Source organism: Pelophylax lessonae (assembly GCF_965119305.1).
Source record: "Pelophylax lessonae genome assembly, chromosome: 11".
In the NCBI taxonomy this organism is placed as follows: domain Eukaryota; kingdom Metazoa; phylum Chordata; class Amphibia; order Anura; family Ranidae; genus Pelophylax; species Pelophylax lessonae.
In genome coordinates, this window is record NC_138778.1 from 202,761,920 (window position 1) to 202,789,735 (window position 27,816).

Consider the following 27,816-nt stretch of genomic DNA (forward strand, 5'->3'; position numbering starts at 1 on the left):
CACCGCACACGGCGGAACAATAACACAAGCCGCACATTGTTGTGCACGTGCGGACAGCCCGGATCACGGAAGACACCGGACTGGGGGGCCCCCGACCCTACCGCACACGTTACCCAGGTGACCGCTGTTTACATGGCAAAGGGGAGGAGCCGCACATAACATGCAGATACTCAGTGGGCGTCATACCTTGTGCCTGCTTCGGGCCCACAGCTCCTCCGTCTCCGCAAGTGAGGATCAAAGGAGGTCACCGGCGGATACTCCTACCACCACTGAGAGTCCCGACTGCACTGTCAGTGTCTTCTGCATTCCACCCAGTTCCATATCGCGATATATATCGTTGAAAACCATATATCGCAATTTACTTTTTTTCTCAATATCGTGCAGCCTTAATACAAAGAAACCAAAACAAATAGCTTCAGAAATTAGGTTATGTGTAATAAAATGGAATGACACTAGGAAAAAGTATTGAACACCTGAAGAAAGGGAGGTGCAAAAAGGCACGGAAAGCCAAGACACCAACTGAAATCTATCAGTAATTAGAAAGCAATCCTGCCCCTTGTCAGTGCAAATTATTATCAGCTGGTTCAGTCTCAACTGATGGCCTATAAAAAAGTGTCCCATTACCAAGGTGTCACACAAGAAACATCTCATGATGGGAAAACGCACAGAGCTCTTTCAATACCTTTGCAACCTAATTGCTGCAAATCATACTGATGGCATTGGTTACAGAAGAAGATTTCTAAAAAAAAAAAATGTTCCAGTGAGCACTGTTGGGACCATAATCAAGAAGTGGAAAGAACATAATTTTACTATAAACCAGCCACAGCCAGGTGCCCCTCGCAAGATTTCTGACAGAGGAGTGAAAATAATTAGAAGAAGAGTTGTCCAAGGGCCAAGGACCACTTGTGGAGAGCTTCAGAAAGACCTGAAATTAGCAGGTACAATTGTTTCAAAATCTGCTGCCATCTACCAGGATGATGAAGTTGAAACGAGGGTGGACATTTCAGCAAGACAATGATCCCAAACACAAGGCCAAGGAAACTCCCAATTGCTTTCAAAGAAGGAAAATAAAGCTTCTAGAATGGCCCAGCCAATCACCTGCCTTGTATCCAGTAGAAAATCTATGGAAAGAACTAAAGATCAGAGACCAGGTGGATTTGATTTAAATCATCATTTTTAAAGAGCAACGGTCATCTCTGTCCCGCAGAAGCTCCTCCTCTGACTGTTGACTCACCGAGAGTCCCATTCATTTTATTGGCATAGCTGGTGATGCGTCAGTGACACAACAAGGTGAGGGATGTGGTGGCAGCAGGTGAGTGGATGCCCGCTAACAGGCGCTGCCATTATGGATCTGAAATGACAGGTGCTCTTTAAATGTAAGGACTTATTCTTGCTGGTAGATAGTATGAAATTGTGTGAATGCATCCATGCAGTGCATGTTATCTCAGCTTGCAGAGCTTGGATTCATTGAATGATTTACCAAAAATGTAAATATTGCAGAATATACAGCCTCATGCTACATAACTAAGCTCCATTTCAGGCTGAATAAACTAAATCAATAATGTATCTTAACCGCTTGCCGACCGCCGCAAGTAAATTTACTGCGGCGGTCAGCCCCTGCCAGGCAGAGTGACGTTAATTAACGTCACTAGCCTGGAAGGGGCTGGGGAGCGAGCGCCCGCGGAGGCGCGCTCCCGTGCGGTCACGGACCCCCCGCGCGTGTGACCGGCGGACCCGATGTCCGCCGGCCACTCTGCGATCAGCGGGGGAGAGGGAGAAAGTCAGGCAGCTTGTGTAAACAAGCTGCCTGTCATTCTCCTCGGTGTAAAGACACTGATCACACGGATCTACTATGTAGATCCGTTGATCAGTGTCTTTACAGCTCAAGCCACAGCCAATCACAGTTAGAAGCACGCCCCTAGGGACACACACAGCCCCTCCCTCCCAAATAAAGTTAACCCCTTCACTACCAGTGTATTTTTACAGTAACAGTGCATATGTATAGCACTGATTACTGTAGAAATGTCACTGGTAACCCCAAAAGTGTCAAAAATGTCAGTCAAGGGTCCGATCTGTCCGCCCCAATGTCGCAGTACCGCAAAAAAATCGCAGATCGCCGCCATTACGCGTTAAAAAAAAAAAAACAACAAAAATGACAAAAATCTTTCCCTTTGTTAGTAAACACGATAACTTTTGCGCAAACCAATCAAAATACGCTTTTTGCGATTTTTTTTTTTTTTTTTTTTTACCAAACATAGGTAGCATAAAACAAATTGGCCTAAAATGTTAAAAAAATTTTGATTTTTACATTTTTTTTGGGGGGGGAATTTTATATAAAAAAATGTGAAAAATATTGCTATTTTTGCAAAATTGACGCTCTTTTTTTTGTTTATAGCGCGTGATCAAAAAATCGCACAGGCGATCAAATACCACCAAAAGAAAGCTCTGTTTGTGGGAAAAAAAGGACGTCAAATTCGTTAAGGTACAGCGTCGCACGACCGCGCAATTGTCCGTTAAAGTCACGCAGTGCCGAATCGCAAAATACCCCCTGGTCTTTTAGCAGGAAAATCCTTCACTCTCTCAATCAACATTGATTATTTTTATTCCTCATGCTGCTAGCATTAGTAAATAGGAATGTATATTGTATTTACTTGTTTAAAACTTAGTTTTTTACATTTCTTCAGTTACTTCCTGGTTTCCTGCCTAGGCAAATGATGTCATACATCCCATAATTCTTCTGGAGAGGAGGAGGTTTTTTTTTTCCAGCTAAGCACAATTTCCCGCATGCATACTTTAAGGGCAGGAAGTAAATGCTACATGAATCATGTGCCCTTACTCAAGATGGCCACAGCCAGAAATGTTAGGGGGTGTTTTTTCAAAGCGATTTCTCAGCAAAATAAAGTATAGAGACATGGATGGGTGGGGGAGTTTGCTTAATAATAAAAATTAATTAAATACCGTTTTTGGTTTGTGGTACTTTAAACAGAAAACTATCTTTAGACAGATTTTTACTCCAAAAGCATTTCATTAAAACAAAATTTGATTAAAAAAAATATATATTAAATAAAAATAATAAGAATAATTGATTTTTATCCACCCTGATCAGAGTTCATAGAAGAGGCCCACAGAACCTTCAAGATCTGAAGATTGTGGAAGAATGGGCCAATATCACACCTGAGCAATGCGTGCGACTGGTTTCTCCATACAGGAGGCGTCTTGAAGCTGTCATTACCAACAAAGGATTTTGTACCAAATATTAAATACATTTCAAGAGTAACTCCACTTTTGTTAACCACTTAAGCCCCGGAAGATTTTACCCCCTTCCTGACCAGGGCCTATTTTGCGATTCGGCACTGCGTGACTTTAACGGACAATTGTGCGGTCGTGCGATGCTGTACCTAAACTAAATTGATTTCCTTTTTTCCCCACAAACAGAGCTTTCTTTTGGTGGTATTTGATCACCTGTGCGATTTTTTTTTTTTTTTTTTTTTTGGTCATGCGCTGTAAACAAAAAAAGAGCGTCAATTTTGCAAAAATAACAATATTTTTCACATTTTTTTTTATATGAAATTCCCCAAAAAAAATTTAAAAATCAACATTTTTTTAACATTTTCGGCCAATTTGTTTTATGCTACATATGTTTGGTTAAAAAAAATCGCAAAAAGCGTATTTTGATTAGTTTGCGCAAAAGTTATTGCGTTTACTAACTAAGGGAAAGATTTTTGTCATTTTTGGTGTTTTTTTTTTTAACGAGTAATGGCGGCGATCTGCGATTTTTTTTGCGGTACTGCGACATTGCGTCGGACAGATCGGACCCTTGACTGACATTTTTGACACTTTTGGGGTTACCAGTGACATTACTACAGTAATCAGTGCTATACATATGCACTGTTACTGTAAAAATGACACTGGCAGGGAAGGGGTTAACTGTATTGGAGAGGGAGGGGTTAAGTGTGTCCCTAGGGGCGTGCTTCTAACTGTGATTGGACATGGCTACTGGTGTAAGAACAGAGATCAACGGTCCTACATAGTAGAACCGTCTGATCTCCATTCTTACACAGGGGAGAATGACAGGCGGCTTTGTTTACATTAGCCGCCTGCCTTTCTTCCGGTGTAACGAAAGATCGCGAGTGTCCGGTGGGGGGGTCCGTAAGTGCGCGGGGGGGTCCGTAACCGCGCCTCTGGCGGCGCGCGCTCGCTCCCTAGAAGCCTCACAGGCTAGCGACATAGACCTACGTCGCTCTGCCTGTGAGGGGCTGACCGCCACAGTAAATAGTCGTGCGGCGGTCGGCAAGTCTTTAAGGAAAAAAACGTTCCACTCTGGGTGATCTCTGTACATTGCAGGGGTTTTAACAAACGTTATTGCAGATTCCTACCTTTTTGTTATTCTGAAAATAATCATTCTTTGTTCCTCTGTGCTGAGTGGGTCTAATGGGAGTGGTTTCATAATTATCTATCAGCTGTGGCAGCTGCAGGGCAATAAAGAGGAAAGCTGTTGGGCCTGCATCCCTTTAGACGTGTTCCTATTGGGAGTATCTCCCTAAAAATGACATTTTTGTTGCAAGGGATGCCAGAAATCTGACTTGAATCTTAGTGCAGACTTCTGGGAAAATTGGTGAGCCAATCACACAAGCAGGAAATTATGTTTCTGGGGGTGTGGCCAGTATACATTCTGTGTACAGAACAGCTCAAGGCGGCCATATTGCATTGCATTTTCAGAAAATTACAACAGCTGCAGATTGAAAAGGAAAGGGGATTTTTAATAACATTCGATTATAATAAGATTTGTGTCACAATTGTATACTCTATATTGTTTTTTTCCTTATTTTTTTCCCCTCTCTTGACGAAAGAGGAGTTACGCCTTCAGTTAGCGTGTTCAATACTTTTCCCTGTGTCATTCCATTTTATTACACACACCTTCATTTCTAAACGTATTTGTTTTGTTGTGTTTGTATGTATGGATTGCATGGGTTGTGGTGAAACTTCATGTCAATAGAACCTTTACTGCCGGTTCACACTGATCCGACTTGTCAGGCGACTTGGTCGCCTGACAAGTAGCTTCCAATGCGGTGCAATGGAACCGTTCTAATCAGAGTGACTCAAGTCGCTCCGACTTAGAAAAAGGTTCCTGCACTATTTTTTTGCAAAGTCGGAGCGACTTGCATTGACTTCTATTATGAGAAGTCGTTGCAAGCCGCGCTGAAGTCGCGCTGCACGGGCGACTTCATTAGTCGCCCGAAGTCGGGGCGACTTTGAGTCGGATTAATGTGAACCGACTCTTTAGAAATATATTGACCTAGAAAAATAACGGGTTCAATACTTATTTGTCTCACTGTGTATATATTACAGTCCTGAAGATATGATACTGCTTACAAAATAACTTGAATTTTTTGTTATTTACCTATTTTTGTTTTTACTAATATGATTGCTGTTTATTTCTATTTTAGTTTAATTGTCGGAATAGGATAAGAGCTGCCAGGGACCTGCAGAACTACAGACATGGTTATGTGGATGACAGACGCTATCAGTGTTACTTGGTGAGTCTCTAGCTGCAGTTTTTTTTGCTGATCTTTGTTCTAATGGCGGATGGGGCAATTGTTTGGTCACCACCAGGCTTTAGTGGATGCCCTTTTCCAGCTGGGTGAAGTTATTGAGCGGGTTCTAATTTCCCCTGTGGTGGGCTTTTTTTCCCTTGGGATTACTCTGGATGCAGAATCATTCAATCCACTTCCTGTGAGCCCAGGTTGATTTGAACAAACCCCCACAGGGTGTTGTTTTAACCACTTAAAGACCAGCCGCCGTGTATTAACTGCGGCAAAGTGGCACTATTGCGCAAAATGGCATACCTGTACATCGTTTTATTCAATTGCCACTAGAGAGTGCCATCGTGCCGCCAGAGGCGTGATCGCGCCGTGATTGGCTAGTTCCCCGCTAGCCAATCACGGCGAGATCACACCTCTGGTGGCACGATGGCATTATCTAGTGGCAATTGAATGAAACGACGTACAGATGCACCATTTTGCGCAATAAATGGGTCCCACGGACCCGATGTCCACTGATCACCCGCGATCATCCCCGGGAGAGGCAGAATGTATACAAGGCAAATCGCTGTTCTGCAAAGGGACAAGATGAAGATCTTGTGTTCCTGCTAAGCAGGAACCCAGATCTGTCTTCCCCCAATCAGTGCAACCCCCCCCCCACAGTTAGTAAGCACCCCCTAGGGCAGTGATGGCGAACCTTGGCACCCCAGATGTTTTGAAACGACATTTCCCATCATGCACAACTACACTGCAGAGTGCATCAGCATCATGGGAAATGTAGTTCCAAAACATCTGGGGTGCCAAGATTCGCCATCACTGCCCAAGGGACAAAAAAAATGCACTGTTACTGTACTAATGACATTGGCAGGGACGGAGCTAACATCAGGGGTGATCAAAGGGTTAAATGTGTCCCTTGGGCAGTGATGGCGAACCTTGGCACCCCAGATGTTTTGGAACTACATTTCCCATGATGCACAACTACACTGCAAAGTGCATGGGCATCATGGGAAATGTAGTTCCAAAACATCTGGGGTGCCAAGGTTCGCCATCACTGCCCGAGGGACACATTTAACCCTTTGATCACCCCTGATGTTAACCTCATCCCTTCCAGTGTCATTAGTACTGTAACGGTGCATTTTCTTTTAGCACTTATCACTGTATTAAATATTGCTTGGTTTGTAGACACAATAACTTTAGTGCAAACCAAAAGGGCTGGCAGGAGGGGTGGATGGTGTGTACGTCTGACCGGTTTCACCGCACTCACCGGCTGCTTCACTACACCTGTGTCCGGCAAAACCGGTCAGGCGTACACGCCATCCCCCCTCCTGCCAGCCCGGTGATGGTGATGGAACCATGGACTATGGACATTTGGGAGATGTATTCACCTGCATGAAAATGATGGCTTTAACGTCTCTATGAACTTACTGGATGGATGCGTATACTCTCACCTATATTATAAGCTTAGCCATCCAACTGTGTGACCTGAGGATCCTTTCGTTGATCCTTTGTATGATACCTAATGGAATAATATACCTGGATGTGCGAGGGAGGCTTTCTAGTTCACACAGCTTATATTGAAACCGCATATGTCCCCTTTCACACAGGCGGTGCGCCTGGTGGACTCCGTTTTGCTCAGCGGGGGATCGATCCATAGATCCCCGCTGAGCAGGCAGATGACAGGTCCGTCTCCGCTTACTTTGCAGAGACAGGGCTGTCAGATCCTCACTCTCCTCTATGGGCGATCGGATAAAAATGGACCGCCTGATCCTCCAGATGGATGGAAAATAGGGATTTCACAGACCGGAATCGGATTGGATAGCAGTGGGTGTCAGCAGAGATGTCTCTGCTGACATCCGCTGCTTCATAGGGGTGCATGGAGCATCCCATCAGGTCCGCCTAAAAAACTTACTGGCGGACCGGATTGGAAAGCCCGTGTGAAAGGGGCTTATCAGATGTTCTGTGAGAGGGAAAGGAGGGGAATGCTAAAGCAAAAAATTCAAAATTCATGGCATTATCCCCAGATGAATCAAATAATGGGGTTTCCCGTCTGTTTTCCAAAGGGAGAAAACGACAGGGACAAGGTAGGGATTTTAAGGCGCCTAGTGATGATGTAAGCAACAATTTATAAAAGATCCAAAATTAAAAAATTCAACAATTTATTAATGTATAGAAAGTTAAAAAACGCATTTCATATAGACAATACAACGATATTATAATCCAGTATACATATAATGAACTCAATATTGGTGAGATCCGAAAGATGGCATATATATGCCTAAGGATCTACGTGTTTCACCCTTTTCAGGGGCTTCCTCAGGATACAGAATTATATGCATTAGTAACAAAAAGGAAAAACTTGAGAACTGGGAATGCTCCCACTGTTCATACCACACCAGCCGTGAATAGATGATATCACCCAGTATCAAGTTTAAACACTCATAAATGGCACTTCTCCAATATCAATATGTCCAAAATCCAAAAGGATATATCCCCTTGAAAACCATTCAACAAGGTTATATGTCCTTTTGGATTTTGGACATATTGATATTGGAGAAGTGCCATTTATGTGTGTTTAAACTTGATACTGGGTGATATCATGTATTCACGGCTGGTGTGGTTTAAAAAGTGGGAGCATTCCCAATTCTCAAGTTTTTTTCCTTTTTGTTACTAATGCATATAATCTTGAATCCTGAGGAAGCCCCTGAAAAGGGTGAAACACGTAGATCCTTAGGCATATATGTGCTATCTTTCGAATCTCGCCAATATCGAGTTCATTATATTAGTGATCGACCGATATCATTTTTTTTATTGCCAATACCGATATTTTGGTCATCGGATATCGGTATTGGCCGATATTTTCGGACATTTAAAAAAAAAAAATTATTTTTCACAGGTACTCTGGTGGAGGGATCTGGGGGTCTAAAAGACCTCAAACCCCTCCTCTGCATTTAAAAGCATTAAAAAGGCCAAGTTTGGCTGTTTTTGAATGCCCGCATTTTTTTGAATTTGCCGCTGAGTACCCGGAAGTGATGTCATGACATCACGTCCGGGTTTTTTACATGGAGACCGGATCAGAACCGAATGCGGCTTTGATCGGGTCTTCTCTTCGGCGGCTGTGCAGGTAGGATGCCCGAGTCTCCAGGTGGGATGGGACACCCGGGCGAGCCGCGGAAGGTAGCGGGAGGTGGGGCGTCCCCTCCCACTCCTTGTAATGATAGCCGAGCGGCTTCACAGCCGCATCGGTTGTCATTAGATGACAGCTGACCGTCGGCTATAGACGCCTCTAGCTGCAGGCATCACTCCGGTACAGCACTTTTCCGAAATATCGGCAATATCGGTAACCTCACGCCAGACGGATGGAAAATAGGGTGTCCATCCGTCCGGATTTCACAGATAGGATCGGAAGCAGATAAGCAGGCTGACACCCGCTGCCCCATAGGTATGCATTGAGCATCCGATCAGGTGCGCCTGAAAAACTGACTGGCGGATCTGATCGGATCGTTCATGTTAAAGGCCCCTAATTCAGGTTTTTATCTCAGTGTTTACAGTAGTTACTTTACCGGCATACTCCCACCATTTTAAACCACTTTTCTAGCCAAATTCATGTGAGATTAGGAGTATATCTTAGTGTGCCTATATTCATTTTTTTATTTTTATCTTAATGCATAGAAAGCATTAAGATAATAAAAACCTTCTTCCTTTACAACTCCTTTAAGTTCGGTTTGCAAAAGGCAGTGCTATTTGCAGAATCGGATCGCATGGGTGTGAACTCCTATGCGATCCAATTCTGGTGCGGAAAAAAAAAAGGGGGCCCTACACGAATTTGGTGCAAACAGTGTGATTTGAGCCATGCCGAATGGCTCAAATTGCACTGCTGCAGAGTCGCATGTGATCACCGCACCAGTATGAACCAGGACTTAATCTTGGACTTTAGCTTTGTTTTTGGCAGAATCCCCCTTTTTTTTTTTTTTGTTAAAGTTTTAAATGTTTTTCTCTTCCAGAGTCAGCCTTCACAAACATCCAAACCCAACCTGGAGTTTTATCAGGGCAGCAGGCGTTTTGAGCCTGACGGTAAGTACATGCTGAGCGTATGTTGGTCTCCTGTGTGAAAATCTAAAAAAAAACGGATAAGTTTGTTACTTGAAGATCTGTCTGTAGTCTGTCTTTGGGTCTGGATAGAGCAGGGAATGGTTAAAGCTGTTGTAAACCGCTGCACATTTTTTTTTTTTTTTCTTACCTGCAAGGCAAAGGCATAATTTGCTAGTATGCAATGCCTACTAGCACATTATGTAAAGTTTACCTGAAAACGAAGCCCATCTTCACCCGTCTTGCTTTCTGGTTCGCAGACTCCAGCTCTGTGACTGGCCGGAGCCTCAGTGAAGTCAGAGATGAGTAGAAAGTGACGCAGGGTTTAGAGATGAGTAGGAAGTGACGCAGGGTTCAGAGATGAGTAGGAAGTGACGCAGGGTTTAGAGATGAGTAGGAAGTGACGCAGGGTTCAGAGATGAGTAGGAAGTGACGCAGGGTTCAGAGATGAGTAGGAAGTGACGCAGGGTTCAGAGATGAGTAGGAAGTGACGCAGGGTTCAGAGATGAGTAGGAAGTGACGCAGGGTTCAGAGATGAGTAGGAAGTGACGCAGGGTTCAGAGATGAGTAGGAAGTGACGCAGGGTTCAGAGATGAGTAGGAAGTGACGCAGAGTTCAGAGAGGAGTAGGAAGTGACGCAGAGTTCAGAGATGAGTAGGAAGTGACGCAGAGTTCAGAGAGGAGTAGGAAGTGACGCAGAGTTCAGAGATGAGTAGGAAGTGACGCAGAGTTCAGAGAGGAGTAGGAGGTGACGCAGAGTTCAGAGAGGAGTAGGAAGTGACGCAGGGTTCAGAGATGAGTAGGAAGTGACGCAGAGTTCAGAGATGAGTAGGAAGTGACGCAGAGTTCAGAGATGAGTAGGAAGTGACGCAGAGTTCAGAGAGGAGTAGGAAGTGACGCAGAGTTCAGAGATGAGTAGGAAGTGACGCAGAGTTCAGAGATGAGTAGGAAGTGACGCAGAGTTCAGAGAGGAGTAGGAAGTGACGCAGAGTTCAGAGAGGAGTAGGAAGTGACGCAGGGTTCAGAGATGAGTAGGAAGTGACGCAGGGTTCAGAGATGAGTAGGAAGTGACGCAGGGTTCAGAGATGAGTAGGAAGTGACGCAGGGTTCAGAGATGAGTAGGAAGTGACGCAGGGTTCAGAGATGAGTAGGAAGTGACGCAGGGTTCAGAGATGAGTAGGAAGTGACGCAGAGTTCAGAGAGGAGTAGGAAGTGACGCAGAGTTCAGAGAGGAGTAGGAAGTGACGCAGAGTTCAGAGATGAGTAGGAAGTGACGCAGGGTTCAGAGAACAGTCTGCTGGAGGTGGTGCACAGGGGAGCTGAACCCTACATCTGTAGGCTGCATTTTTAGTATATTACCAGTGGGCACCACTGAAGCGCCGGCTGGTTACTTAACAGTAAGTAGTCTCTCATCCGGAGAGGAGGGAATGCTTCATCTAGTCCTCCCTCCCAGTACCTTATCTCCTGCACATCCCACCCGCTAGAGCTGCAGCAAGTCCCATGTAGCGATGGAGCACTTTGATGTAGAGGAGATTGGGTGCCAGAGGAGTGGAAGAGGGAGAGGATCAGATGACACATTCTTTCCCCCACCCCAGGTGACAAGTAATGCATGCGCACAGGAGTCGCCGGTCACGGCACAGGACTTTGAAGAAACAACACGGGTGGCCGTTCCTTCAGAGTGCATGCGCCAGTGATGTCACTGGCTGCCTGCACAGTAAATATCTCCTAAATGGCTCATGTTTAGGAGATATTTACACTACCTATAGGTAAGCCTTATTATAGGCTTACCTTTAGGTAAAACCTAAAGATGGGAGTTTACTTCCTCTTTAACCACTTGACGACTGCCTACCGCATATTTACTGTGGGTAGGTCGCTCGCTCTTAGGAGGCTAGGGGGCAAGCGCGTGCCGCCGTCAGCGCGCTCCCACCTCCGCTCGTCAGCGGGGAAGCCGATGCGTGTGTCAGGCGGCTCCGATTGTCGTCCGACACCCACGAGAGAGGACGACGGCCAGGGATGATCATAGAGCCCATATGATCCTTCTATATAGGATCACATGTCTCTATGGTCATTTCAGAAGCCACACCCCACCCCACAGTTAGAATCACTCCCCTAGGCTCACATTTAACCCCTTGATCACCCACAGAGTTAACCCCTTCCCTGCCAATGGCATTATTACAGTAACAGTGCATATTTATAGCACTGATTACTGTAGTAATGTCATTGGTACCCCCAAAAGTGTCAAAAATGTCAGTTAGGGGTCCGATCTGTCCACCGCAATGTTGCAGTCCCGCAAAAAATCTCAGATTGCCGCCATTACTAGTTAAAAAAAAAACAATAAAAATGAAATTTTTCCGGTAGTTAGTAGACGCGATAATTTTTGCGCAAACCAATCAAAATACGATTATTGCGGGGTTTTTTTGAGAATGTCCTATAGCAGAATGTGAAAAATATTGTTTTCTTTTTTTTTTCAAAATTGTCGCTCTTTTTTCATTTATAGTGCAAAAAAATAAAAATCACACAGGTGATCAAATACCACCAAAAGAAAGCTCTGTTTGTAAGGGAAAAAAGGACATCAATTTTGTTTGGGTACAGTGTCGCACGACCGCGCAATTGTCTGTTAAAATAACACAGTGTTGAATCACAAAATAGGGCCTGGTCATTAAGGGGGCAAATCCTTTCAGTCTTAAATTGGTTAAAACACATCAGATTTTTTTTTCTTTTGCCAATACTTATCCTTATCATCCTTGTAGACAATGTAGAACCGTCTTCTGCTCTCAAGCTTACATTACCAGCTGTCTCCCAAGGATACGGGTGCCAGGCCAAAAAGGAACCGCCTGCGCTCTGAGCGTACCACGGAAGAAACAAGCAGCTGCACACTCTGCGACTGCTTGTTTCTTCTTTTTTTATATCCTTGCCATGCTGCTCTTCTACAATATTATTATATGGTAAAAAAAAAAAAAAAGCAGTAATCCCATACATTGGCAGAGATATCCGGGGTGAGTATTTAGGCGACCACTACAACTGTAAAGATTGTACTAAAATGTCCATGTATATTTTTCTTGTAGGATTGTTGTCTTCTCATTTCTGAACTCCCGAGGAAGCGGTTCAAACCGCGAAACATGTTGAATATCGGCTAACTGTACACATCATCCAAAACTATATGTTGTGCTCAATAGTATGGGTAAAATATTATAGTTACAGTTAAGCCACTATAATGGGTTAATTTTCATTCTTGATTTTTATTTTTGTGGGCAGTAATTTGTACATCTTTTCTTTTCTTTTTTTCTTGCTTAAAGAAAAAGTAAACTCTGCATTCCATTTAAATTTTTTTTATATAATGTCAATCTTAAAAGTATTCTCAATCATTGCATAGGGTAATAATAGTAAAACGCTTCTTACTTGGGTCTCTTTCAGACGGACGCAACGCCCCAAGGAGTCCGTTCTGCTCAGCGGGGGATCTATCCGCCGATCCCCGCTGAGCAGACAGGTGACAGCTTTGTCTCCGCTCTGTGTGCAGAGACGGCGCTGTCAAATCCCTGCTGAGCAGACGGATGACAGCTTTGTCTCCGCTCTGTGTGCAGAGACAGCGTTGTCAAATCCCCGCTGAGCAGACAGGTGACAGCTTTGTCTCCGCTCTGTGTGCAGAGACAGCGCTGTCAAATCCCCGCTGAGCAGACGGATGACAGCTTTGTCTCCGCTCTGTGTGCAGAGACAGCGCTGTCAAATCCCCGCTGAGCAGACAGGTGACAGTTTTGTCTCCGCTCTGTGTGCAGAGACAGAGCTGTCAAATCCCCGCTGAGCAGACAGGTGACAGTTTTGTCTCCGCTCTGTGTGCAGAGACAGAGCTCTCAAATCCCCGCTGAGCAGACGGATGACAGCTTTGTCTCCGCTCTGTGTGCAGAGACAGCGCTGTCAAATCCCCGCTGAGCAGACAGATGACAGCTTTGTCTCCGCTCTGTGTGCAGAGACAGCGCTGTCAAATCCCCGCTGAGCAGACAGATGACAGCTTTGTCTCCGCTCTGTGTGCAGAGACAGCGCTGTCAAATCCCCGCTGAGCAGACAGGTGACAGCTTTGTCTCCGCTCTGTGTGCAGAGACAGAGCTGTCAAATCCCCGCTGAGCAGACGGATGACAGCTTTGTCTCTGCTCTGTGTGCAGAGACAGCGCTGTCAAATCCCCGCTGAGCAGACGGATGACAGCTTTGTCTCCGCTCTGTGTGCAGAGACAGCGCTGTCAAATCCCCGCTGAGCAGACAGGTGACAGTTTTGTCTCCGCTCTGTGTGCAGAGACAGAGCTGTCAAATCCCCGCTGAGCAGACGGATGACAGCTTTGTCTCTGCTCTGTGTGCAGAGACAGCGCTGTCAAATCCCCGCTGAGCAGACAGATGACAGCTTTGTCTCCGCTCTGTGTGCAGAGACAGAGCTGTCAAATCCCCACTGAGCAGAGGGATGACAGCTTTTTCTCCGCTCTGTGTGCAGAGACAGAGCTGTCAAATCCCCGCTGAGCAGACGGATGACAGCTTTGTCTCCGCTCTGTGTGCAGAGACAGAGCTGTCGGATCCCCGCTGTCCTCTACGGGGAGATTGGATAAGAATGGACCACCTGCCCGTTCTCATCTGATCCTCCAGATGGATGGAAAATAGGGTTTGTATCCATCTGGATTTCACGGACAGGATCGGATCGGATAGCAGCGGGTGTCAGCAGACATGTCACCGCTGACATCCGCTGCCCCATAGGGATGCAAGGAGCATCCGATCAGATCCGCCTGTAAAACTGACAGGCGGATCAGATCGGATCGCCCGTGTGAAAGGGCCCTTACTATTTTTGAATAACATCTTCTGGGAATAGGCTGCGCCATCTTTAGTAATGATTTCTACCTCCCCTGTGGACATCATTTACGCCCTTCCTCTTTTTCCCACCCGAAATCTCGCGCATGCGCGGTCGTGTGCTAGCCAAGCCTCTTTCTTGTCTCCAGTCACAAGGGGAGAACCGGGAAGCTGAGGAGGAATGCACAGTATCGCGAGCCTTCGTATCTGTGCCGCTGTCAGAGGAACTGATATACGAGGCATGATGTTGATGGGGAAACCGCACACATAGCGTGCCGTGAATCTAATGACAGACAGCGCATTGTGCCGGTTATATAAGAAAACAAAGCAGGACGGATTGTAAGAAGATTACACAAGTAAGGAGAGTGTCACAGGCAGCGATGACTAGTGTTACTAATGCGGAGTACAATGTGCAAACGTTTTGATGGAGAGTTTACTTCCTCTTTAATGGCTTAAAACTTACTATTTCAGGATGGAGGTACCTTGTTTGTAACCGCTTCTTGAAGACAGCCTTTCTGTACTTTCCATCTGCAGAGACCATCATATGACCACATGCCTTGGCATTGGGTCACATGACCTCAACTAACTATATGGGAGTGGCTTTGTGGGTGAGATTAGAGAATTACCCTACTAAGGAGACCTCTCATAATGTTGTGTTCCTGGGAACTGTATAAAGTCAGATCTGTGTTTGGGATGGAGTTGATTCATTGGTTTGGCCGAGGCAAGGTTCACCTGTTCTCTGTGTCCTTTGCAGGGCTGTACATAACGGAACTGCTGGAGAAATGGAAGGAAAAGTACGAAATTCTAGAGAGGAACCATTCCTATATCCAATGGTATGTGCACCAGACATGTACAGATCCTATAAATGGCCTAAATGTGGCTGTTGGAAGTCCTAAACATTTTTTGCTTGTAGCAGCCAGTCATGTTCTCCTTTTGCATTCTGCATGTGGAAATGTAAGGGAGCATCGGCAGTGGGAAGTTCATTAAGCCCTAGTGGGTGTAACAAAACAAAGGTCCACCGGATTTTCAATGTATGTTCTTAAATCTGAACGCCAGGCAAAATTTTATTTTTTATTTTTCTTTCTAATGCAGTGGTGCTGTGCCCAAACTGCATGGGTAACTGCTCATTTTTGTCTAGGGCAGTGATCTCCAAACTGTGGCCCTTTGCTTGCCTATATCCTGGCTCAAGGCACCATCCCATCCACTGACCCCAGTGATGGGGTACTATTCCTCCCCTAAATACCAACAATACATCACCATTTCTCCTACTGATAGCAACAATGAGGCACTATTCCTCCCACTAATACCAATGATGAGGCACTATTCCTACAACTGATACCAAGGCTAGAGGCCCTAGTCCTGCCACTAATACAAATGATGGGGCACTATTCCTACAACTGATACCAAGACAGGGCACTAATCCTCCCACTGACACTAACGATAAATGCCTAGTCCACCTACTAATACCAATCATCGGATACTATTCCTACAATTTACAGTGGGTACGGAAAGTATTCAGAGCCCCTAAAATTTTTCACTCTTTGTTATATTGCAGCCATTTGCTAAAATCATTTAAGTTCATTCTTCTTCCTCATGAATGTACACATAGCACCCCATACTGACAGAAAAACACAGAATTGTTGACATTGTTGCAGATTTATTAAAAAAGAAAAACTGAAATATCACATGGTCCTAAGTATTCAGACCCTTTGCTCAGTATTTAGTAGAAGTCCCCTTTTGATCTAATACAGCCAGGAGTCTTTTTGGGAAAGATGCAACAAGTCTTTCACACCTGGATTTGGGGATCCTCTGCCATTCCTCCTTGCAGATCCTCTCCAGTTCTGTCAGGTTGGATGGTAAACGTTGGTGGACAGCCATTTTTAGGTCTCTCCAGAGATGCTCAATTGGGTTTAAGTCAGGGCTCTGGCTGGGCCATTCAAGAACAGTCACAGAGTTGTTGTGAAGCCACTCCTTCGTTATTTTAGCTGTGTGCTTAGGGTCATTGTCTTGTTGGAAGGTAAACCTTCGGCCCAGTCTGAGGTCCAGAGCACTCTGGAGAAGGTTTTTGTCCAGGATATCCCTGTACTTGGCCGCATTCATCTTTCCCTCGATTGCAACCAGTCGTCCTGTCCCTGCAGCTGAGAAACACCCCCACAGCATGATGCTGCCACCACCATGCTTCACTGTTGGGACTGTATTGGACAGGTGATGAGCAGTGCCTGGTTTTCTCCACACATACCGCTTAGAATTAAGGCCAAAAAGTTCTATTTTGGTCTCATCAGACCAGAGAATCTTATTTCTCACCATCTTGGAGTCCTTCAGGTGTTTTTTTAGCAAACTCCATGCAGGCTTTCATGTGTCTTACACTGAGGAGAGGCTTCCGTCGGGCCACTCTGCCATAAAGCCCCGACTGGTGGAGGGCTGCAGTGATGGTTGACTTTCTACAACTTTCTCCCATCTCCTGACTGCATCTCTGGAGCTCAGCCACAGTGATCTTTGGGTTCTTCTTTACCTCTCTCACCAAGGCTCTTCTCCCCCGATAGCTCAGTTTGGCCGGACGGCCAGCTCTAGGAAGGGTTCTGGTCGTCCCAAACGTCTTCCATTTGAGGATTATGGAGGCCACTGTGCTCTTAGGAACCTTAAGTGCAGCAGAAATCTTTTTGTAACCTTGGCCAGATCTGTGCCTTGCCACAATTCTGTCTCTGAGCTCTTCAGGCAGTTCCTTTGACCTCATGATTCTCATTTGCTCTGACATGCATTGTGATCTGGAAGGTCTTATATAGACAGGTGTGTGGCTTTCCTAATCAAGTCCAATCAGTATAATCAAACACAGCTGGACTCAAATGAAGGTGTAGAACCATCTCAAGGATGATCAGAAGAAATGGAAAGCACCGGAGTTAAATATATGAGTGTCACAGCAAAGGGTCTGAATACTTAGGACCATGTGATATTTCAGTTTTTCTTTTTTAATAAATCTGCAACAATGTCAACAATTCTGTTTTTCTGTCAGTATGGGGTGCTATGTGTACATTCATGAGGAATAAGAATGAACTTAAATGATTTTAGCAAATGGCTGCAATATAACAGAGTGAAAAATTTAAGGGGGTCTGAATACTTTCCATACCCACTGTATATCAAGACGGGGCACTAATCCTCCCACTGACACCAAGGACCGAGCCCTAGTCCTTCCACTTATGCCAATGATGAAGCACTATTCCTACAACTGATACCAAGAAGGGGTACTAATCCTCCCACTAACACCATAGATAATCCCTAATCCTGCCACTAATACCAATGATGGTGGGGCACTATTCCTACAATTTATATCAAGACGGGGCACTAATCCTCCCACTGACACCAAGGACAGTGCCCTAGTCCTTCCGCTAATGCCAATGATGAGGCACTATTCCTACAACTGATACCAAGAAGAGGCACTAATCCTCCCACTGACACCATGGATAATCCGTAATCCTGCCACTAATACCAATGATGGTGAGGCACTTTTCCTACAACTGATATCAAGACTGGGTACTTATCCTCCCACTAACACCATAGATAATCCCTAATCCTGCCACTAATACCAGTGATGGTGGGGCACTATTCCTACAACTGGTATCAAGACGGGGCACTAATCCTCCCACTGACACCAAGGACAGAGCCCTAGTCCTTCCACTAATGCCAATGATGAGGCACTATTCCTACAACTGATACCAAGAAGGGGCACTAATCCTCCCACTGACACCATGGATATAATCCCTAATCCTGCCACTAATACCAATGATGGTGGGACACTATTTCTACCACTGATATCAAGACAGGGCACTAATCCTCCCACTGACACCAAGGATAGAGGCCCTAGTCCTGCCAAAAATACCAATGATGGGGCACTATTCCTCCCATGGAACCAATGATGGGGCACTACTCCTCCCCCTAAAACCAATGAGGAGGCAGTATTCCTTCCACTAAAACCATTAGGAATGCACTATTTCTTCCGCTAAAACTGAGGAGGCACTGTTTACTTTCAATGATGCCAAGGCACTTTTATTCCCACTGGACCCCTAAACTTACCTGGCCCTCTGTTTATAAAGTTTTAGACCCCTGGTCTAGGGGATTGGAGAGCTGAGATACTTACTTACCTAATCCTCCTAGCACAAGACCGGTCCCTGCGGCTCCTGCACCTCCCACTTACAACTGGGGTTGATGTGATTGGTCATAGCGATCACATGGTACAGGGCCAACTTTGTTGGGGGCTGAAGAGATCACAGGGGGGTGCCAGTGCCCACTCTTGAAGCTGCGTATGGGCAGCGGCCGATGGGGGAGGGTGCATATATACGCGCTCCCATCCGGCCATTTAAATAAACCTGTAAGGGGGAGAATTGCCTTCACTTCCTGTCCCAACCACAAGAAGAAGAGGAAATATCTTCAATATCTTCGAAATAAGGGACATTGCTTTATAAATCTGTTCTGTCTGAGCCAAGTGTCCACATTTAAATGATGTTCCCATTACTATGTATTTGTTTTATTTGCAGGCTATTTCCTCTGCGGGAACATGGTATGAACTCTTGTGCTAAACCACTGACACAGGTTGAAATTGAGGTACAGAACTTCCTTAAATGTTAAACTCTGCATGATTGCAACCATTGAGGAATTATCTGCATAATCTAGTTACAGAGCAAAATATAAATACTGCACACGTGTTTGTTTAAATGACTCCTGTGGTATTTATCTCCAGAAGTGGTTCAGTAAAAAAAAAAGTTTTTCTTAATATTGCAATATTTAGTGAATTTTTGTTACTCCTTATTTTAGTGCAGACGGGGCTGCAAGAGAAGATGGAAAGAAGTAAATGTGACTACTGCTCGGGGTTATTGGTTGTCAGGGAGCCAGCTACCGCCAGCATCCTAACAACCAATGACTCATCCAATGATTGACTACTCCTGCTCAGGGTTATTGATTGTCAGGGAGCCAGCTACCGCCAGCGTCTTAACAACCAATGACTCATCCAATGATTGACTACTCCTGCTCAGGGTTATTGATTGTCAGGGAGCCAGCTACCGCCAGCGTCCTAACAACCAATGACTCATCCCCACCTCGCTCAGTCATCTGTCAACCGTGGATTCCTGGCTGGCAGGTGAATGTGAACAAAGGGTTGAGGACAGTGTTAAAAGACTTGGGGGTTCCCCCACTAATTTATACCCTGCCCTTGAGGTCTAATATGAATTTTAAGGGGGGGCCCAAGCAAAAATAAACAGTATGAGGTCCCCCCAAATTCTATACCAGCCTCTGTCAAGAAAAAAATAGCATGATGTCCTCTAAGCTTATCCAAGCATGCCAGGAAAGGGGTGGGATGGGGGGGGGGGGGGTGGAGACAGGCAGGCCAGGAGAATGGGGGAGATGACAGTGCGTTCTTCCCCTCTGAACCAAACCTGGCTATATGCCCTCAACATGGAGGGAGGGGGGCACCCTATAAGGTGTCATGTTGATGAGAACAAGGGCCTCATGCCCACAACCCTGGCCAATGGTTGTGGCGGTCTGTGGGTAAGCCCCTTGTAATATAATACATAAAAAAAGAGTTGGGACTTTGAGTGAAGGACATGACAAGGCTGGTAGGAAAATAAATAAGTGTACGAAGAGAGAGTGTTGAGTATAAAATGACACAGAGCCAGAAACCAGAAAGTGTAACTGATGCATTGTGGTCTGACAGAATAGACATGTGAATAAAGACCCACAAGGGTACACCAAGTGGTGGAGTGAAGAAAAAGAAGCAGGAAAAACCCCTGAAATAAAAGGGGGGTGGGGGACCAAAACAGGCACCCTGGAGGCTCTGGGTAGAAGCAAAAAAGATCCATAAAAATAGAGAGAATGCCACAAAAGAGAGAAGTGCCGAAAACAGAAACCAAAACTCCAAACGTGTGCCTCATACCCACCAAAGAACCGCCAAACAGAATGCCCCCAACATCATGTCAGTGTGCTGAAAGGATCTCCAGAGGGGCCAAGAACGCCAAAAGCAGAACCGCCCCGTGGGATACCAGGAACACACTTGTCATGGACTGCACAGCCGGCGTGGTAGCGCCAAAATGAGATGCCACGATGCGCAGCGATAATGTCCACCCGATCCCCCGTGCCCGGAGAGGGCAGAGGGAGAAAAGGAGGACCCACGCTGTGCATCGCAGCTCCCAGTGATAGACCACAAACGGTCAGCCAATGCCGGAAGCCGATTTGAATGTAAATAAGGGATGTGATATCATCAAAATTCTGAAAACAATATTTCATACAAGTATAACTGATGCCTAATAAATATACAGAAACCACCCAACAGTAGAAAGGGGGAGTTTTTGACACAGCATGCAAGGCTATAGGATAAGGGCCGCCATATGCGGTCACAAAAGTATTTAAACAAAGACCTACCAGCTGAAGTAATGCCCCTCCATCCCGGATGAGCAATAATAGGAGGGGGAAGATGTGGGACTTTATATGAGGCGCAAGGTGGGACATGCCGTGTGCCTCCATCCCTATTGAATTATACATAAAAAAGAGTTGGGACTTTGAGTGAAGGACATGACAAGGCTGGTAGGAAAATAAATCAATACATTTATTGTTGCATAAAAATAAAAAACATTGCATATTACAGGATATTCATAGTGTGTGTGAGCTGATAAGTTGTCCCCAAATCCAGATAATAAAAAATCAACATCACATAATTCCATGGAGTAATAGAGTATATAAACATATGATATTATAATCGCTGCATCAGACAGGCTCAACGCGTTTCTTGGACTGGATCTGCCACTTCTTCAGGAGTAGGTGTGTGATGCATATCTGCAGAAAATATATATATATGTATATAGGAAACTGCAAAGATGATAGATTCAATAAAAAACTGGGAGGGGGAAACCAAGCACCCATATCCCCAAAACTTACAATGCAGCTCAGGTTGTTTGTGGCGTTGGAGACAAGACATGACCATGAGTATCCCTCCCGAGAGCTGAGGGGGCACAGACCAGGTGGACAAGGCAAAGCACACCGTACACAGCAGGAGTGTGGGCATGAGTGATAAAGTAGATAGTAATGCATGTAGCAGCGTAAAAGGATATCTATCACAAAATAAGGAAAAACAAGAGAGTATGTACTTAATTAAAATCCATAACACTGCTTATGTGGTGAGAGAATATATAGATACAAAGAATCCAAAAGTAAGTGTAGGAAGAGAGAGTGATGAGTATAAAATAATAATGTAATGTGATAATAAGGGGGCCTCCCATCCAATGGGAATGAGTAAGGGGTACATATTACCCCTAATCATTCACACACAAAAATGCACACATTAAAAAAAATGTTGTTTTTGACATGTCCTGCTAATAAACAAAAACCCATTGACCACCTACACACCCACTCCTGTCCCTTCCCTTTCGTAACATTTCTGGGTCCCCACCACTAAAGAAAACAAAAAGGGCGAGGTCTCCTGTGTGTCATCATTGCGAAAATATTAATGGGATCCATGACAATGATGGTGGAGACTCCCAGAAAGTGGGTTGTAGAACTCTGGATGTCATTCAAACCAGATGAGAAACGGAATATGTAAAAGGAGACTATTCAGCGCTCTAATCTCATAGATAATGGTGAATAAGCAGCTGAACACCGGTAAAGGTCAAAACTAACAATACCCAATAAGACATAAAAATACAATGAAGGTGCAGTGCTAGATTTGCATACAATACATCGCATGTACAGCTTAATGTATACAAAAATTGTCCATGATAAATATGATAGTCCTTTTAAACTTCACAAAGGTAAGCACAAAGATGAGGATTTAGGAGACCCGTGCTGTAAAGGATGAATACATGCACCACTTCAATCGTGATTCCGTCACCAAAGTAAGTACAAGCCTCTCACCTCCATCACTCGACCATTAAAGGTCATTGCACTTTAAATCAGGGTAAAACCAGATGGACTTCTGCCAAACCCGATCTCCTATGCTCTGCAGCAAACTCCAGACCGATCAGCAGTTTTGCATCCCATAAAAGACATAAGAATATCTAGTGCTCTCCGTTTTTGAAATACCATTTATTGCAAAGCTTAAAATGAAACTACTCACAAAGGTGGCACTTTCCTAGTGCATAAAGAACGTCCGACAAGCATGATACACAAATGTGCTCCGATGTCTCGATCCCTTCGGAGCATCGCAGGTGACGTCACAGCTCCTCGTCGCGGGGGGAGGAGCTGTGACGTCATACATACATTAAGCTGTACATGCGATGTATTGTATGCAAATCTAGCGCTGCACCTTCATTGTATATTCAGATGAGAAACGGAGCTGGCTTGGAGACCAGTGAGTCCGTATTGGACAAAGCAGAAAAGGAGGTGAGCAAAGCTGCTTTAAGATTTGGACATTACGATTCCAGAGTCTTAAGAAGCTGTCGGTGAATCCTTCTCAGTACAGTCAATACAGTTTCGTCTGGGGCTACTTGTAATTCTCTTTTGTTCTGTCACATATACAGCTTACTGCATATTCTGCTTTTCTAGGAGATGAAGAAAGATAAGCGCTTCCCAGGGAGGTTCATTGAAGCCTACAAACTCATGTTGGATTTTTATGGCATCCAACTGAAAGACGAGAAGAAGGGAGACGTGACCCTAGCAGATAATTGGGAAAGCAGATTTAGGAATCTGAATGAGTAAGTTATAAGGCAGTGGAGCCATATTTAGGATGTATGTACAGGTAACATTCATCGCATTTCTAACCCTCGTCCTCTCGATTCCTGTTCACAGTCACAGTCACAACAACCTGCGGATCACACGCATACTGAAGTGTTTGGGGGAGCTGGGGTTTGAACACTACCAGGCTCCTCTGGTGAAGTTCTTCCTGGAGGAAACCTTGTGCAATGGCAGACTACAGAATGTAAAAAGAAGTGCTCTGGACTACTTCATGTTCACCATCAAGAACAAGAGTGAGCGCCGGAAATTAGTGCACTTTGCCTGGAAGAATTACAACCAAGATAATAAGTTCATCTGGGGTCCTGTGGAGAAGCTCCGAACCTACCAACCACCAGTGGAAAATGAGCAAGGAACTGATAACAAGCAGAAAGAAAAGAATGATGAAAGGGATGAAGAAAGCCAAATAAATGGACAGCTAGACAGCTGTGATATCTCTGATGAAGAAATGTTAAAGTATTGTTCTGACTTGGGTAGTGAAAATGTTGAATACCAACGAGACTCTAGTAAGCCTGATAAAAAACCCAGTGAAGAGTGCATACCTCTGCAAGAGTCGCATAGGAAAAGTCCAGACGAGAATTCCAGTAGGTGTTCAGAGGCAGTATATAACAGCAAAGGTCTGTTCTCCAGTTCTTCAAGTCCTAGTATGAATGGAGTGCAGCATCTTACAGAAGATGTGGACAAAAAGTCCAGTGAAGAGGGAAGAAATCAGGTTTCCTATGAAGTGTCACCAAAGCATGACCATAAAGTGCCTTCAGCAGTAGGACACCAAGAAGAAGGCAAGGAAGATGGGCAAGTTATGGAAGAAGCAGTCTCTAGGAATCTCCAGCAAGAAAACCAAGAAGAAGGCAAGGAAGATGGGCAAGTTATGGAAGAAGCAGTCTCTAGCAATCTCCAGCAAGAAAACACCCACAAAGATAATACACCAGTAGGAACCCCAAGGAAACGAAAGCGACAAAACAGGGAAGGGACATCTGATGGAGGTCCACCAAATTCTAATGACCACTCTGGGTTGCCCAAGGAAGATGGAGAAGATGATCGAGTGGATGGAGTTAACGACAAAGTGAAAAAACTTAAATTGAGTGAGCAGCCAGGTTCAGAGAGAAATGAAAAGATTGCAGACGACTTACCAGGCAGAGATCCCCAACAGCCCGATGATGGTTCTGACATTAACCAAGAAGGAGGGGAATGTAGCCAAACAGAGGATGAGGAAGCCAAAGAGGAAACGCCAAAACCGAATGAGCATTCAAGTTTGGAGGACAATGAAAAAGATGACCCATCAATGAGCAGCACTAGTGAAGATCCTAAATAGTCTGAAGCTGATCTGGTCGGAAGCTGAAGTGGATTTGGTATATTGGAAGCCAAAGTGAAAACAACTTAACCTGCAAGGGCAGCCAAATCCTGAGAATAGTTCAAAGGTTGCAAATATCCAGCAGGTTTTGCGAGGAGGCAGGTTAGTCAAACTTTCTCAAATGTTGACTCACAGAACCTTCTCGAAGGTCATTCTATGGCAGAGCAGGGAAAATGTAAACCCTCATCTCCACTAAAGTTCTAGGCCAAAATGGGCTTCTTTAATGGCAGCACTGGAAAAAAGACAACCTGTAAAGATCTTTCTTAGCGGATACCAAGCTGTGGAAGATACCGAAGCTTTAGGTCTTAAATTATTCACAATCCTCTGTTGGTGTGTAAGTTGGACAACACAGACCGTCCACGCATCAAGCCTGACATCTGTTCCTGCGGCCTTATCTCCACCACAAGCCAGAAAACCCCAGATGCATTTTGAATGTAACCGAGAGAGGAGGGAATGACTTCTTTAAAGCTCAGCTGTCACTGGCATAAAGTGACTTTTTTTTCTTCTACACTGGTGCTAGTGGACCTTTTCAGAACCTCTCGTCTTTTTTTTCCCCTCCGCCATAAATGTCTCCTTAGAAATATTGTTTCTCCATTATTTAAAAAAGTTCTTTCTAATTGAATAGTTTAGTGACGTGTTACATCGTCCTTGGCTAAGAATATGGTTTGTGATGGTTCCTTTTATCTTTTTTTTCTTTCTGAGAAAACTTTACAGCTTGTTTGTGAAATTGATGCCTCAATACAACAAGCTTTGGTGTAAAGTAGATTGGCTTCTCAGATGTACTTGAACTAATGTGGGTTGATGCTGGTAGGTTAACCACATATCTCTTGGGACTTCGGGAGCAGGATCTCTTCAGTGGAGTTCCCAGGTCTTCCTCTATAGCACGGAGTTTCACTGAACTTGCTGCATTCCGCAACATGCATAACAAAGGTAAAAGGGGGAGAGTGGTTGGACTCACTGTCTATGGTATTGCTAATGTACAGTTGTGCTAAAAAGTTTGCATCCCCTAGCAGATATGGTGACGTTTTGGCATTGGTATTGAAAATATGATTGATCATGCCAAAAAAAACGGTCTGTTATTAAAGGATAATAATCATACGAAGCCATTTATTATCCCTTTGTTTTTTGGCTCCTTTTTAAATCATATTAATAACAGAAATCCCCCAAATGACTGGGATCAAAAGTCTCCATCCCCTGGAATGTTTGGCCTTGGTACAGACACACAAGGTGACACACACAGTTTAAAATTTCAATTAAAGGTTAATTTCCCACATCTGTGGCTAACAGTCAATTAGTTTGTTAGTTCTCATGTGGATGCACTAAGCAGGCTAAATACTAAGTCATGGGGAGCAAAAAAGAGCTGTCAAAAGACCTGCGTAACAAGGTAACCAAACCTTAAAAAAAAAGATATCCAAAACCTTGAATATGCCAGTCAGTACTATTCAATCACTTATCAAGAAGTGGAAAATTCGGGGATCTCTTGATGCAAAATAGGCCCTGGTCTTTGAGCAGCCAAATCCTCCGGGGCTTGAGTGGTTAAAATTTCAATTAAAGGTTAATTTCCCACATCTGTGGCTATTTAAATTGTAGTAAGTGTCTGTGTAAAAACAGTCAATGAGTTTGTTAGCTCTCATGTGGATTCACTAAGCAGGCTAAATACTAAGTCATGGGGAGCAAAAAAGAGCTGTCAAAAGACCTGCGTAACAAGGTAACCAAACTTTAAAAAAGGTGGAAAAGGATCTAAAAAGATATCCAAAACCTTGAATATGCCAGTCAGTACTGTTCAATAACTTATCAAGAAGGTGAAAATTTGGGGATCGCTTGATGCCAAGGTCAGGTAGACCAAGAAAGATTGCAGCCACAACTGTTAGAAGAATTGTTCAGGATACAAAGAAAAACCCACAGGTAACCTCGGGAGAAATACAGGCTGCTCTGGAAAAAGACTGTGTGGATGTTCCAAGGAGCACAATACGATACTTGAACAAGAATGAGCTGCATGGTCGAGTTGCCAGAAGAAGCCTTTACTGCAGCACTTCTTAACCGCTTGCCGACCGCCCACAGTATATTTACTGTGGCGGTCAGCCCCTCCTGGGCAAAGCGACGTAGTACTACGTCGTCACCTCGTTCACGGCATCCCCGCGCGAGTGAGGGGCAGCTCCGATGGCCGCCGGCCACTCGCGATCTCCCGCTGGAGAGGGAGAAAGGCAGACGGCTGATGTAAACACAGCCGCCTGTCATTCTCCCTGATGTAACTGCAGAGATCATACGATCCTGTTATGTAGGATCGTATGTCTCTGTGGTTACATCACAAGCCACGCCCCTTTACAGTTAGAATCACGCCCCTAGGGACACACCTAACCCCTTGATCACTAATAAAGTTAACCCTTTCCCTGCCAGTGTCATTTTTACAGTAACAGTGCATATGTATAGCACTGATTACTGTAGTAATGTCACTGGTACCCCCATAAGTGTCAAAAATGTTAGTCAGGGGTCCAATCTGTCCGCCGCAATGTCGCAGTCCCGCAACAAAAATCGCAGATTGCCTTCATTACTAGTTAAAAGTCAGCAGGAAAATCCTCCGGGGCTTAAGTGGTTAAGAAGTGATTAACCACTTAAGCCCCGGAGGATTTTAACATTTTAGGCCAATTTCTTTTCTGCTACATATTTTTGGTAAAAAAATCGCAATAAGCATATTTTGATTGGTTTGCGCAAAAGTTATTGCATTTACTAACTATGGGAAAGATTTATGTCATCTTTATTGTTTTTTTTTTTTTAACTAGTAATGGTGGTGATCATTCCAGGGAGAAGAACAGTCCGATGTGTTTACAACAGCCGACCGTCCTTCTTTCTCAACGGGGAACGATCGCGGGTGTCAGGTGGCAATCGGAGCCGCCTGACCCGTGCATGGGCTTCCCCGCTGCCAAGCGGGGGCGGGAGAGCGGCAGTGGCGTGCATTTGCCCCCTAGCTCCCTGTTCGCGACCAATGTAGACCTACGTCGATTCGTGCAGAAGAGCCACATTGCCGCAGTAAAAAGGCGGTGGCTAGTCGGGAACTGGTTAAAGCGGAGTTCCGGCCACAAAAAAAAAATTTCAATGAACATACCCCCGGGACAGTCAGGGCTAGTACATTCCACAATGGCTAGCCTCTGATCTGTCCCGGTTCGCACTTACCTGCAAGAAGAAATACTCACTTTTAAAATTTCTTCTCCAGCGTTGCCATCTCTGTTGTGGGCAGCTGAAGCCAGCGCAATCCTCTTCTGCGTCCTCTTCCGTGTCTTCTTCTCCCAGAATGCGCCTTCACCGGCCCCG

The 27,816-nt window shown here is 44.8% G+C and overlaps 1 protein-coding gene across 1 annotated transcript in view; it reads left to right on the forward strand.

Annotated features, from left to right (window-relative positions):
* The window catches only part of LOC309566482 (uncharacterized protein), a 35,110-nt gene extending 9,601 nt beyond the window's left edge, over positions 1-25,509 (forward strand). Inside the window, exons 2-7 of the mRNA XM_082271637.1 lie at positions 5,448-5,537; positions 9,542-9,611; positions 15,205-15,283; positions 18,980-19,046; positions 22,971-23,119; positions 23,214-25,509. Of these exons, the coding sequence (XP_082127763.1) occupies positions 5,448-5,537; positions 9,542-9,611; positions 15,205-15,283; positions 18,980-19,046; positions 22,971-23,119; positions 23,214-24,468 (1,710 nt within the window). The 3' untranslated portion in view covers positions 24,469-25,509. The remainder of the gene's footprint in view (positions 1-5,447; positions 5,538-9,541; positions 9,612-15,204; positions 15,284-18,979; positions 19,047-22,970; positions 23,120-23,213) is intronic.
* The last annotated feature ends 2,307 nt before the right edge of the window (positions 25,510-27,816 follow it).